General features: G+C 46.5%; 1 protein-coding gene across 1 annotated transcript; it reads right to left on the bottom strand.

Annotated features, from left to right (window-relative positions):
• On the bottom strand, window positions 1–3,606 carry TL29 (ascorbate peroxidase 4). Its single transcript, XM_087333267.1, has 11 exons — window positions 3,411–3,606; window positions 3,190–3,276; window positions 3,001–3,085; window positions 2,477–2,511; window positions 2,258–2,323; window positions 2,122–2,162; window positions 1,910–2,040; window positions 1,680–1,786; window positions 1,444–1,581; window positions 514–648; window positions 1–253 (listed from the first exon to the last, which is right to left on the bottom strand). Exons 1-11 carry the CDS (start codon window positions 3,564–3,566, stop codon window positions 152–154), a joined length of 1,083 nt encoding a protein of 360 aa, XP_087189393.1. The 5' UTR covers window positions 3,567–3,606; the 3' UTR covers window positions 1–151.
• Between the last annotated feature and the right edge of the window lie 10,994 nt (window positions 3,607–14,600).

The raw sequence follows: 14,600 nt of genomic DNA, 5'->3' as shown, positions 1-14,600 counted from the left end.
TTAGTTGTTAAATATATCCATTGACTTAGGCATATTAAATGTTGACATGGAGAACTTTTTTTTTACAGACTTTGATTGAGAGATGTGCATTTGTAGTGGGCCCCAAACTCTGGCCCTTTACAAAAACGGAAGATTGTCGATAAAACTGTTTTCAGAGTTTGAGTTTGAGTCGTGGTGGAGCGTAAGTGTATGCTTCATAATTTATTGTCTGGCCTAGGGTACTCAATCTAGTAAAAGTTGTAATAAGGTCCACCTGAGAAAAAAACATACAAAAAAACTAAGCATATACTAGAATAGATTAGAGTTAATGCATAAATATTTCATTGTAAAACTAATATCTATATCTATATCTCTCTATACATGTACACACACACACACACACACACTTGGAGCATAAGAGAGCTAATGGTTTCATTATAAAACTAGCTTATATAGAAGTATTAAAAGCAATAATTGAACAGTACAGCATTAACATTATGCTTTCATTTTGAAAACCAGGTTATAGTATCTTACTTCATAGTCTGTCTGGGAAACCGTCTGTCGACTCCTTTGGTACTTCTCTACCCAAGGGGCAAATTCAGGATCAGTTGCAAGCTTTGCCTCTGTGGCCAATTGATCAGGACCCAGAAACGCAGACAACACAGCCACCTGTGGAAACAAAAAAAAGCATTGATTCAATGCTTTAATTGAATTTCTTGTTTAGTGTTAACCAAAGACATATGATTGACAGTTGTAATAGCTAGAAAGAGTTACAAATGCATCAGCTGAATGTGTCTCAAACATGACACTGATTGAGGCTAGTATTACAAAATGATACAAGACCTTTTGTGTCAATGGAATACTAATTCTCTCCTGGGTGGCTTCATATCTTCTCGAGTTGCAGCAATGGCACATCTTTATGAGAAAAAAGCTTTGTCAACTCTGTTCATGTAGATTGCAGATCCGTCAACAAATATATAGTTGGTAGTGGGTTCTTACTGGGAGTGTATCTGCCCAATGACCATGTTACATCATAATGCTCAAATGTACTAACTAATGGCAACAACCGATGTGGAATTAGGTCCAAAGGTCATCAGCAAAACCAGGAGGTTTTGAGTTTTTGTTATGAGAGTGACCCGCTTCTCTATCCGTAATGTACACAATGTGTTTGTTAATGCAACTTCAAATCTGTACTTAGGCTAGAGCCTCTGTGGTCCTCCATCATGAATTATTAGATACCTTTTAGCTCATGCTATAGATAGTTTTTGTGCATGCCCAATGAGTATACATCTTTAAAAGCTGCGTGAGGAAAAAGTCGAGCACACAGCAACACAAACTTTCAGCTCTCAAGGGTGATCACATGGAAGCAAAAGTCTTTCCCACACAACTGGTTTCTTTGTACAAAGCATAATGGGCTGCAAAAATATAATGAAAAAATTCTTTTAGACTGATGAAAAGGAGCACCTGTCTGGGCTTGAAACCTAATTGATCAAACCGCGCTTTTATATCAGCAACTGATGATTCTTCCCACAAAAGCACTTTCCCTTCGGGATCTGGGGAGTCTGTATCAGATCGACCAAGTTGTTTATCAAACTGCCCCCACTGGAAAGCATAGAGAACAATCATAGGTTATACAAATCACTTGAATATGAAAAAGAATGCATTTCTCTTTAACTCAAAGAAAAATTGTCCCAAGAAACCTGTCCACTAGAGCCATATGCTGTGTACATAGTCTCTCCTTTCTGTACATTGCCACCACACTTTTTTATCGCAGATTCAAGGAAAGTCCTCTTCAATGCTGATTGTGCTGAAAATGGAACAAATTCCCTTTTTACAAAAAGAGTTTTATCATATTGGATAGATACCAAGTGAATAAACAACAATCGAATTGGAATTTGGAACAATGAAAAACAATATTGTTAAGGTTAACCTGATAATTGAAATAAGTCAGCCCATGTGATTGGTCCTCCTTTTGCATCTGCATCTATGTCCTTCTTCAAAGTCTCTAAAAACTGTACTGCAGTGGCTAATCCTTTGTTTTCAGGACGGTCTAACTCTGAACTGTACAACATAAACCCACAAGAAAACTCCAGCTTATCTCACAACACATAATATTTTGCTTGAAAAATGAAGTAAATATACCTGAATCGGATTGATCCATTAGCCCCACCAGATTTTGATTCCTGACAGAAAATAAACAAAATTAGAATTTAGAATAGAAACTTAATATAAACAATTGGAAATTATGTCTTTTGTTAAAATGATGTTTATCCATAACCTTGTCATATGTTATTGCATCGTTTAATGCTAGTTGCAGAAGCAATGGAATGAGATTCTGATTTTCCTACAATGTTGAAAAGTCGCCTTGTTTAATTGCATTCTATCACCTTGTAGCATTTCATAACTAGCTGGCAACAAAATGAGGCAGAAAGAATTTTCGCTTTGCTATGATAGCACAGTTTGCCTTCACGTACCGAAACGTTTCACATTATCTTACCTTCACAAAGACCCGGAGTTTTTCTCGTATGCTATCTGCATGAGCACAGCACAGGTACATACAAGTAAGCATATATAACCCGAACACTACACACACACACACACACACACAGTATTGGTTGAATGCATGTGAAGCATAAAATGACATACAAGAAGACACCTTTGACCTATTTAATACAAGAGATTAAGAATTTCCTCAAGGTTATACTACAGTTATCACTTCTATTGCAGAGAATATCTCATATCCTCTTCTTTGCCTGGTGTTTGTACCGTATTCATCATTTCGGAAGGTGATTATGCATCATAACCACTCCATATCCTACTCTCAGTCACAGACACACATACATAGTTGATTAGATGTTGCAGTATGGAACAAAAAAGGCACTACATATCAATATCTTTTGCAGTAATTACATGAAGTGATAGGTTCATTGATTTGATCATGCATACATGTACACACACAGACATACTTACATACAAACATGCATAATATATATATATATATAGATATATCGATATGTGTACCCAAAAATTTGCTCCTTTGTATTCTTTGTGTCAAGTCAGCTGCATTTGCAGTTTCGATGGTAAACATGGGATTCCAAAAGGTCGCCTGAGAGCCCAAAGTAAATAATAAATGCGTAAAAAAAAAAACCTATTACAGATCAAAAGCATAAACTTTTGGAATGAGTTTCAAAAGAATTAGCGAAACGGTACCGTGATTGTAGTTGCATTGATCCCTATCAGGATTTCTCGCCGCCCCCATGAACTCGGTTGCTCTTCTGTTTTGTGTGTTGCAACGATCTGAACGAATTCAGAAAAGAAAACAGAGCGCAAACACTTCAGAGATCCACATTTTTGAGGTTAAACTATGCAAAAACCTCAAGAAGTAAGTTTAGAAGACGAAAGGAGGAGGCGAATTGGATTCAGAAGCATACCTCTAGAGGATGGCTGTGATTGCACAAAGGGGTATGGACGCCATAGGAGGGGGGAGATGCAGAGGTGGGCGATGATGCCTTGAAGGAGAATGCAGAGAGGGAGGAGAGAGAAAGGGGAGGATGATGGTGGTGGTGGTGGTGAGAGATGAGAGGCATGGTACCTATGCAAAGCAGCAGCTTCTGTGTCTGCTGCTTTTCCCTCTGTGTCTGAGTCTGAATCTGAGTCTGTATCAGGGTCTGTCCATGAGAGAGAGAGAGAGAGAGAGAGAGAGAGAGAGAGAGAGAGAGAGGCAGAGGATCTGGAAGGGTAGATTCCTGCCTGCCATTGGAGCTCCTCAATCAAAATCTCCATCTTATCCATTTGTGAAGCCTTGTGTGTGTGTGTACACTGCCGAAGAAAACTAGCGAGAAAACTGGCGAACGATTGCCGACGATTCTGACCGACCGAAACATCACCAGCTAATTCTCCTTCAGAGCCGAGAGAATCGTGAGAGATGCCTGTCTCTGTTTCTTCCTTCTTTTTGGCGACAAAACTACGTTGTCATGCACTCGTTCTCCCCCCCCCCCCCCAGCGAAATCAACGCGTGTGATCCCGAGCGAAAGCCCGCGTGGAGCTGCCAATGTCTCTCGATTCAGCCATCCTCTGTGCTTCACTCACGCTAGACTCTTGGCTCGGCATTGATGAGATGCCTCGAGTTTCGCCCATTTCTTCTCTGTGCATCAATTCACCATCGGTGCTCATCACTTGAAAGTTTTCCACAATGCAATGAACCTGCTGTTGGCATAAAAGGCCGACTCTACCCATTTGTATCTCTAGTATGAACACACGAGGTAGATAGGGCTTAGCCATATAAAGCCCCCAACTAAGTCATTGTAACTGTGAGAGTTTTTGGAGGGAATAAGCAAGTCTGCCTTTGAGCTTAACTGAGTGCAACTGTTTGTGCTTCTTGATCTTTGAATCTTGCTAACAATGCATATCCATTCTTCTAGTCATATGTATTGTTGTTTGTCTGACGCTAAGCTATTGGTCCTTATCTTTCGCTGCATAACATCTTCCCTATCTCCTCATCTGCATCGTGTATTGCCATGGATTTTTATGACGAAGAATAACTGAAAGAACTTGTAACAATCCAAGGAAACCAAGCATCCATAGGACAAACATGCACATTAAAGATTATACATGTATAAAATACCATAGTCGTCATGAAAAGATCATAGGAGAACTTGAATCGATGACCCTTAATATGTGTATATACCTAAGCTTTATTTGGTAATCTCATTTATACAGTTGTAATAATATAAGATATTGCTACCTCATAGAGGTTGATGCATGAATGTCATGTGGCGATCATGCATGGGCGATAGTTGGAGAACATTGTATAGGTCCAACTACGGTATATAAATTGGTGCTTTGGTCATTGATGAACTATTTATTTTGGTTCAATATTAGTCACTCACTTAACACCTTTGCACCGAATCGGATGGCTAACCACGTTCCAGATTCATCTTCCTGGTTAATTACCCATCCAATTCCAGTCGGCCTTGTGTCGACTGTGACGAAAATCGGGGACTCCTTCCCGTACACCACTTTCCGGAGAGTTGATGCTGTCGACAACATTCCCTGCAATCTTCGAACTGCCTCCGAGTGCTCTCCTCTCCACTCGAACTTCCGTCCCTTCTTCAACAGCTCATAGAGTGGCTTGGCAATATGCGCATAGTGGGGGATCCATATGTGTTAGAAGGCATAGGTCCCTAAGAATCGCGGAACCTCGATGGTCGTCCAACATTCTTCCTTCATGGCCGAAATGGCTTCTACCTTTGTTGGAGACAGTTTCCGACCATACGATTTGCATAGGTGTCTGACCACCATGATCTTTGACTGCCTGAAAGCCGACTTCTCTCCTCAGAAGGTTAGCCAGTCCAGTATCTTCTCATAGTTGACGATTTGGTTGGCAACGAACTTCCAACGCCCGTCCTCTCCAACCGATTCGTCCTTCGTGTCCTCCGAACACCCCTTAATCGGGATGCCATCCAGAAATGGCATGGTGATGTAGTACCTCAGTACCTTGTTCATTGCATTCACCATGTGCACCACCGAATTGGTACCTCCTTGAGGCAGGCATGGTACACATCCAAACTAAGCCAAGAGGGGTTCACATCATCGTGATGTCCCTGCTTTTGACGTCTAGTTGGAACTAGTCGTACCCTGAGTACAAGTCGCTGACCGAGTAGATCCACCTTGTCAAATATGAGTGTATAATGGCCGTATTCACACTATCCCTTTGGACAACCCAAGTTTGGGCTATTTCTGTAAATAGCATAAAGGGTAGTTTCCCTAGGATAGCCACTATATAAAGTGACTTTGTAACCTTTAGTGAAAGGTTGGTTGTCATTTGCAATTGTTGCTATTAAGAAATAAAACGTTTCTTTGTGCCTATCTCTCTCTCTCTCTCTCTGTATCTTGTTTATTCTCATACACAGGTCTTTCAACATCACAGATGTTGTTTGTTCTTCCGCACTAACGACCTTGTCCCCAACATTTGGTATCAGAGCGTTGGAGGTTCTTCAACCCGCTGTCGGCTGTCATAGTACACCACACAACACTCTGTTTCTGTTTTTCTTGAAGAATAGAGAAGAGAGAAGACAAACAAGAAATCTGCATCTCACTGTGTTAAATCACTAATTGGAGTAAGCTAACCGACTATACTCTGTTCCTGCGATTGTAACCACTTGAGGTGAGTTCCTTGTGCAACACCCGACCCAATCGTGCTTCATTTGGTTAAACAACATCCGAATAGGTCACCAAACACTATTCACCCGTTGCAGATTGGTCTCTAGGCAACAACCAAATCCATGCTTCATTCGACTGATCGACATTCGGGAGGATAAGTTGGATCCGTCCCTCTCATCGCTACAGTCATCCGAAGCATAATCGACCTAAACAATCGGTTTCTTGTGATCGGTATTCGGCATACAATCGGAAGCTAACCGGAGTCACTCGAAGAAGGTAGAAACCAAATCGACTCGGGTTCAAGACTGACTAGAACGATATCGGGTGAGTCGACCGGCCGCACCCCACTAAGGTTCCTAGTCAACTCCGAACAGAGTCTTACCAACCGAAACTGAATCAGATGGCATCAACATCCGGCTCATCGGAGATGAGTCTAAGGAGGTTCGACGGTTCGAACTTCAACTTCTGGAAGGAACAAATGCAGGACTATCTCATAGTCAAGGGTTAGATAGACCCGATTGAGAATGAAAATCCTCCAGAAGCATACAAGGCAAACGAGTGGCTAAAGTTGGACAGAATTGTCTGTGCCACGATTCGGATGCACTTGTCGGAGTTAGTGTACTTCACAGTGCAATCATGCTCGACAACTTTTGAACTTTGGAAAACACTGTCGGAAACTTATGAAAAGAAGGTCGCCGCAACGAAGATGTATCTGATCCGGCGCCTCTACAACTTGCGGATGAAAGAATTTGATTCGGTTTAGGCACACCTCAACGAGTACGAAAGCCTAAGCTCCCAGATATCGTCTCAGGGGACGGCAATAGAGGATGAACTCAGAGCAATGATACTCATGAGTAGTCTCCCCTCTTCTTGGGAAACTTTCTTCACAACTGTGTGCAATGCTTCAACAACTGCCATTAAGTACTCCGAAATCACGAGCACAATCCTGACTGAAGCAGCTCAGAGAAAGTCTTTCGCCAAAGACTCGGCAAATGAAGCTTAGTACAAGGTTCGACCGACCGACCGACCGACCGGGGAAGAAGTTCTTCCCAACCGCCGAACAATAAGCAAAGCCGGAGCAAGTTCCGGGACAACCGAATCTGCAACTACTGCAAGAAACCGGGACACATCAAAGCCGACTGCCAAGCACTCAAAGCAAAAACCGACAAAGCTCAGAAAGTGGATCAGAAGAGTAGCCGGCATGAGGAGGTAAACTACGTCAGCTCTTCAGCCAAAATTTTGATGACCAACCCGAACATACTGTCCATAGAGAACCTAGTCGAATAAGAAGTTTTGCTTACGACTGAGGAATCGAGCACATGGCTCCTGGACTCGGGCGCATCGTATCATGTGACACCTCACCGATCTCAGTTTCTGCAATACTCGGACCGGCACTCCGACTCAGTTCAAGTTGGGAACTCGCAACACTGTGCCATAATCGGAATCGGCACCGTAGAGCTCAACCTTCCGGGTGGCTCTACACTCATACTACACAACGTCTGACACGTTCTTGAGCTTTCAAGACCCCTGATCTCAGTCGGACAACTTGACGAAGCTGACATCCGTGTCGGGTTCTCATAAGGAGGGTGGACACTCCACAAAGGGAACCTCTTGCTTGCTTGAGGACCAAAGGTACACTCTTTGCACCCTTTATATGTCACACTCAAAGAGGGTGACTTATTTTTGGTTGATATCCCCGTGTCATCGTTGTGGCACAAACGACTTGGACACCTCAGCAAGGCCGACATCACGCACCTATCCAAAGCCGGTTACATCCCCAAGCTCTCCTTCTCGGATCACCAATTCTGTGAGCATTGCCAGTACGACAAACATGTAGCCGCATCACACCCGACATCAGCACCAAGAGAATCGAGTCCCCTCGATTTGGTCCACTTGGACGTTTGTGGCCTGATGCCACATCAGTCTCTCGGCAATGCTTCGTACTTCGTCAGTTTTATTGACGACTCGACTCGCAAGGTGTGGGCTTACCCCATTAGAACCAAAGATCGGGTGTTCTTGATCTTCTCTGAATGGCTTGCAATGGTCGAAAACCAGACCGGTCAGAAACTAAAATGTCTCCGAACCGATAATGGAGGAGAATTCAAGTCTGACGAATTCGTCAAATTTTGCCAGGAACGCAACATTCGACGTGAATATACGACACCCTATAATCCGGAGCAGAACGGAACTCGTCGATGGTCGGTCTGACCCCTGCATTTCGAATGGTCACTTTGTTGACCAACTGCAAGTCTTGAATGAAGCGCAACGTGTCGTCCTTCTTTGGTACCATGAACCATCAATTCAAGTAAGGGGCACTCGACGGTTTGAGGATCCCCATGTCTAACTTCTCCTTGAGCAGCTTCATCAACTTCAGAATGTTGTTGAAACAGGGCAGGACCACCGGGGTCTTGGACGAAGGAGCCGATAAGAGAGTGAGAGAAAGTGTAGTGAATATCCGAATATCTTCGCAGGCACACGAGCACGAGTACGTAACCGAACTAGACTAGTCACCGAATGTTGGATGATGAGCACACGGGCTTAGACACTTAGCCAAACACGCAAGTGATAGAAAGCGGAAGATGAGAACGTGAACAAAAACAGAGAGAGACACTCAATGACATAACGAGATCCAGATAGCAACAAAGATAATCGATTAGTCAGTAATTGAGAGGAATACAATCGGGCACGACTGGTAATAGAGCTTCGAGCTCTTAACACATGCATGCAAACACTAGTGAGCCTCTGATCGAGAGCAGGTGGGCTTCTAGCATGAAACAGATGCCTCCTTACCAACACCAGAAACTCAGAACAGAAAACCAAAACCTGCAGAGCTCAGTCTGACAACACTTCGTCCTCCCCAAAATGATCGATTCCCTCAACAGTTCAAAAACTGTCATTTTATAGCACAAGGAGAGGTCGTTATATCATGCATAATGACATCCGTTTTCTGTCAGCGATTCTCCCTCGATTCTCTCTCACATTATCCTACTATTCCCCTCTTTTTGTGGGTCATTAAATTACCCATTAACTACCCCACCTAGTACTTATAAATACTATATCTATATTTATTTGTCTTTGTACTTATTATCCTCGATATTTACATATGTTTATATGTACATTAAGCCTTGTTCATGTGCATCCTTGTACATCTCCGTTCACACGCATCCGACTCCCTTTTCTCCAAATGGCCAGAATCCTCGTTCACGCGCTATCATGGAGAAAACCGCCCCTAGGAGGAATCAGGGAAATATGTGCATGAATTGGCCCTTACATGCGGGCATGCTATTTAATAACTTGTACATATTTAGGAGCAATTCGGTTGGCGTGAGGATACTAGGTAGTACGCATTTATTGTTTGGGAAATTGTACTGTATCTTTGTCTGAAGTGACAGAAATAAAGATGATGTAACCAAGGTATAACGGTTTGACCCCGGGGGCCTATAAAAGGGAGGGGAGAAGGCTGAGAAGACTCTAGGAGTTATTTGGTGGCCTACCGAGCCGAAATGGTGATGAGGAACATCCTGGAGGAAAGGCGTTTGGCTGGGTTCCCTCGGGTGGTGACACCGGGCATTCACGCAGAGGTGCTCGAGGTGCAGGTTGGATGCCGGACCTGGGGAGAATTCGAAGCACGGCTCCTCGAACGGTACGGGCTTGATGACGCGCTTCGGTTATCGAAGTGGGACTTCATGGATTGGGTGGAGACCCCCGGAAAAGGGAGGAATGCATCGACGCTTCTTTGGGAGTTTGAAGAACGCTTCGCGTGGCTCTCGACGTTGGACAGAACAGTGCTGGACATGAGCCACATCTTGTTGTTTGTCAAATCCGTGGACGCGCAAGATCGAGATCAGGTGGGTCTCCTACTAGAGACAGATGATGGGTTGATGGCCCCGGCTACGGAGAGCCGGATGATGCAGACCCGGTGAAGACCGGATGAGGAGTACCCGGCTACGGAGAACCGGATGAAGAGACATATTCGTAAATATGTTTTCTGATAGTCCATCGAGGCTATATTTGTAAATAGCTGAAAAGTCATATTAGTATAAATATGACTTAGGGCAAACTAGTAGTTTGTTGTTGTCATTTTCTGTCTTGCACGAGATCAGTGTGCGTAACTGTACAGAGAGAGAGAGAGAGAGAAAGAGGTCGTTGCCTCCGTTGTAACCGCCGCTTGTGGCGAAGATCTGTGAGCACGAGGTTGGTGCCTCAGTGAGCTCACTGTTGTATATTCTTACATAGTGACAGTTTGCAGCCTGTGGGTTGCCGTGGTTTTTCCCCTAGTTTGGGGTTTTCCACGTAAACCTCCTGTGTATTCTCTTCTTCTTTGTTTCGTGTTTTATTTCCCGTTTTTCTGTGTATCATTCTAAGCTCGGTTGTGGCCGAGCGTTGCGCATAAGGAACGTTGAGTTCCCGTCACGACTGGGCCGTGGTAAAGAGAGTTTGCAGTCGTTTTGACAAACGATGTGAGTGGGTCGACAAGGGCTCATCGGGGGCAAGAGCGGTTATGACAAGGAAGCTCGAGGGACTCCCGCCAACGCGAAGGGAGGAAACCCAGGATTGGCTCGAGACAGGCTCGACATCGACCAGCGTGGTCAAAAGCCCGCCCGGAGGAGCGGCTCTAGAGCAGCTGACGTGGATGGTACGAGACCTCCAGATTGCACAGGCAAGGAGGGACGACAACGAGCAGCCTTGTGATCGAAGGCCTCAGGGTGGGCATCGGTGCTTGTGGTGTGATGCGGTCGGTCACATTCGGAAGGACTGCGTGGACTTCGTCGAAGCAGTAAAGGCTAACGTGGTGTACATGTGGAACGAGAGGGTGCATGTTAGCGAGACCCGGAGAGCCCTGGAGCTGAATATTAGACGAGGAGGAATGAAGAGGTTGATGGAAGAAGTAGCAACACGCCACGCAGAGACCCTCCACTACTCGGTGTCGGCAGGAATCCGGGTTAGGAGTGACAAAGGCCGAAAGACGAAGGACTCCGGGTTCTGGCCGGTGGTACTAGAAGGCCTCGTCGGTATGCAGTTGAGGAAAGAGGAAGCGGATCACACAGAAAGGTGGGTCTGGGAGGTCACCGGGTGGAGCGACCTGATCGAGGAAAAGACCGGCTTCGTGGAGGCCGCGTGCCAGAACTACGAGGTTCGCGTAGAAGACAAACGTGCGGGAAAAGCCGGAGGGGCCGGACTCTCCCAACGGTATGAGACCCAGTTCAGGCTGAAGCAGAATGACGCCGGTACCTCCGGCACACCGGATAAAACAAAGAAAGTTGGTTACCAGTTGAGCACTGAGATAGAAAGAACGACGGACCTGCGGAAGGTCCTTGAGGAATGAATCCTCGACAATGTTACCCGTTCCTTTGGGTGAACACCTTCGATAGATCTGCGGCTATCGGTATTCAAGGGCGTGGTACGTGAAGGCTAGTAACAGAGGCGTCGAGAGAGAGACAGGGCTCAGAGAGAAAACACTAGCGAGGTCTTGATAGGCGTGGGCGGCGTTGAACTCATAGGTATGGATCAAAGCACAGACTCATGGAGCAAATTGGGCACAAATCAGATATATTACTATGACAGAAAAGATTACAGAACACGGCCTATGGCCGGTGACCTTACAAGTTTATCTAGTTACGAGGGACTAAGCTAGTGCTTCCGCCTATATTTTTCTTCTCTCCCTCTCTGAGGTACTGGTCCTCGTTTAAATAACTTTTCCCCTAATACATAGCCGAGCCGTCGGTGGCCCGTGATACTCGGACTCGGCGTTTGCTAATTCCCTCATTTTACATTTTTGTCCTCTGGACAACACCTGGCATGCCCGTGGGACAGGACCTTGTCCGTCGGACCCACGACTTACAAAATACTAACAATATTACAAAAATTGCCTTTTAGGCGTGATCCTCGTTTCATTCCTCTTTTAAGATGTCGAGGATGTTGTCGGGGTCCGGGGTGGTGGCAGGATGGTCTGGTTGGACTGTCGGTGCGGGGGGTTGAGTTTGGTCCGGGGGTGTCATATCTTCTCGGGCGTCCGCCTCAGGTGCGGCCGATTCTTCTGGTGGGGGTGTAGGTTCGTGGGCGCTGACCTCTACTTCGACAGGATCTGGTAATGTGTGGGCGTCCATGGGATGTCTGTTGGCCGGGGCAAGTTCCTCCTGTGCCGTGTCCGTGATCTCCTTGCTGGAAGGTTCTTCCTTCTGCTCTGTGGCTGTTGGAGGGCTGGTTCGGATGGTTGCGAGTCGTTCTCGTTCGAAGGCTTCTGCTTCCAGGCGAAACAACATCTGACCATCATTGAAGTCCTCCATTATTTGCTCGATTGCCGCGATGTGAGATTTTGCCAAGGACTGTTAATCCTTGGTTAAATCTGCACGCAGGTTTTGTATGCTGGCTTCGTCCATTTTGTAGAAGCCGCGGCCCTCCTTCCGTCGGTTCTTGGCGTCGGCGCGTAAAATATGCAATTCGGCAGCTTGGGCTGCCCATTCGTCTCCTGCGCGACTTAATGTTTCCTCGACCTTTTTGGTAAGGTGCTGGCGCTGTTTCTCGATCAGTATTCTGATGCGTGTCTCATCCATGCCGGGCTGTGCTCGGATGGTTGCTAATTCCTGTTTTAAACCGTCGACCTCGGCCTGAATCTTCTGTGCTCTTAGCTCATAGATAGCTTGATTGTTCTTTGCATCCGCGGTTACGAGCTGGAGAGCCTGCTCGTAACGCTTGGTGAGTTCTTCGGTGGCTTGCTCCCGTTCTTTTTGACACGTGGCCCGGATTTGTTCTCGTTCGACGATTCTCTCTTCTTGTAGGGCGAAGTAGGAATCCGATAATTCGTCTTTTTGCTCCGAAAGTAGCTTGCATTTGATGAAAAACTCGTCAACCATTTCTTTAAGGGTCGTACGCTGACTCTGCAGCTCGACATTCTCCGCGATCATTCTCTCCTCCCGTTGGCAATTTCTTTCCTCCTGCCGATGGTTCCAGTCTTTCGCATTGTCGAGCGTGGCCTGTAGGTCTAGGACCTCCTTCTCTTTCTTTGCCATTGTGACTGCGTATTCCTCCAGTTTGTTGTTGAGTTCGGCTTCTTTGCTCGCGGCTTGCGCTTGTACCCGGCCTAGTGCTTCGTTCTGCTCGTGTATCCTTTGGTCGGCCTGGGCTCTCATCTCGGCCATCTGCTTGGAAGCTTCTTCTTTTAGGCGAGCCATCGCCTCTTGATGCCGTTGTTCGTGTCTCTCGGTTCGCCGTTCTTCTTCTTTAAGCTCCGCACGGTAATCCCGGAACGGGGGTTCTGTCTGGGTTGCCACCTCCTTGGGTGCATGAGTTGGTGGTATCTCGGTCTTCTCCATGGGCGTGGGTGCCTCGGTTGTTGTGCAGGCATCGACCATTTGTAACGAATCCGTTTGTGTACTGGCCTGCATCGTCATGATTGAGTCGGTGATGGTGCTTTCATCCATCATTGTTATGCGTGGAGGCGCTGTGAGGGCCTCGGTGGTCATGACCGGAAGGCTCAAGAGTTGTTGTTCCGGCCGGTTTTGCTCCCAGGCTGCCAGCTTCTGGTTCGCAGCGTGCCATAATTCTGTAGCCATCTTAGCCTATTTTTGGGCTATTTTTATCTTTCGGGCCATGTCTTTGGCTGCCCGCGTAGTGCGATCTAGGTTCCGATATGCCTCAATAAGGGCCGTGTTCAACTTGGGGACCTCCATTAGGAGAGCAACCTGTTTTGCCTGCTTCTTTCTCCCGATTTTCTGTAAAGCCCTGTCCTCTTGGGGCTCAATTTCACCTATTAGCGCGCGTTGAATCATTGTTGTTTCGGCGTGCTCCTCCGCCATTCGAGCGGCTGCCGTGACTTGGGCTCTGGCGAGGAAGTCGACCAGCTCGAATGTCGTACCGAGGCGTAGGAGCGCACTAAATTCGTAAGCCTCCGCGGGGAGGTCCTTATACCCGAGGACTTCATCCTCTGAGATCTGCGTTGTCTGCCCATGCTCGATCTTTCCCTGGTTCAGCAATGCCTCCTCAGGGATGATGGCCAGGTTGCTTTGTCTGACAACTAAGGCTTGCTCCTGTTGTGGCTCTTTTGGTTCTTCCGAGGACTCGCGGTTAAGCCGTCTTCTCTTGCTCGACTGTGTTTGGGGTTCCGGGGCCGGTAGTGTCGTTTCCTCCGCCTGCTTCCTTTTCTGGGGTCGTGGTGGTGCAGCCTGCTGTGTGTTGGGGCATGGGCTAGGCCCTGGGGAAGTTACCGAGGGGCGCGACGTTGGTTGTCGAATGGTGACATCATCGGCCGTGTTATCTTCCGCGGCTACCTCCTCCTCCCATTCTTGGCAGGTCTCGGAAACTGCCCTTTTTTGTTGGGGTTGAGTGGGTGGTGGTGCAGATGCGGGGTTTTGGTTAGCGGCAGGAGGTGGAGGCGATGTGGGTTCCTCCCATGCTTTGTGGCTGATGGCAACGAATTTCTCTTTCTGCCTTCGTGGTGGTGGTGGGGACGTGAGTGTGCG

This window comes from Azolla caroliniana, unplaced genomic scaffold (assembly GCF_043228905.1).
Source record: "Azolla caroliniana isolate FFs.n. ecotype wild unplaced genomic scaffold, voAzoCaro1.0.p SCAF_17, whole genome shotgun sequence".
NCBI lineage: Eukaryota > Viridiplantae > Streptophyta > Polypodiopsida > Salviniales > Salviniaceae > Azolla > Azolla caroliniana.
Note: the sequence above shows the minus strand (reverse complement) of the source record. Positions and strands in the feature narration are given on the sequence as shown.

What these genes read in the sequence shown, in the direction of transcription:
- TL29 (XM_087333267.1), bottom strand. Translation starts at nt 3,566, where the DNA reads ATGCCTCTCATCTCTCACCACCACCACCACCATCATCCTCCCCTTTCT. An exon ending in AATGGATCAATCCGATTCAG is followed by an intron (nt 2,041 to 2,121) that starts GTATATTTACTT and finishes TATGTTGTACAG; the next exon opens with TTCAGAGTTAGACCGTCCTG. An exon ending in TGACTTATTTCAATTATCAG is followed by an intron (nt 1,787 to 1,909) that starts GTTAACCTTAAC and finishes TTCCATTTTCAG; the next exon opens with CACAATCAGCATTGAAGAGG.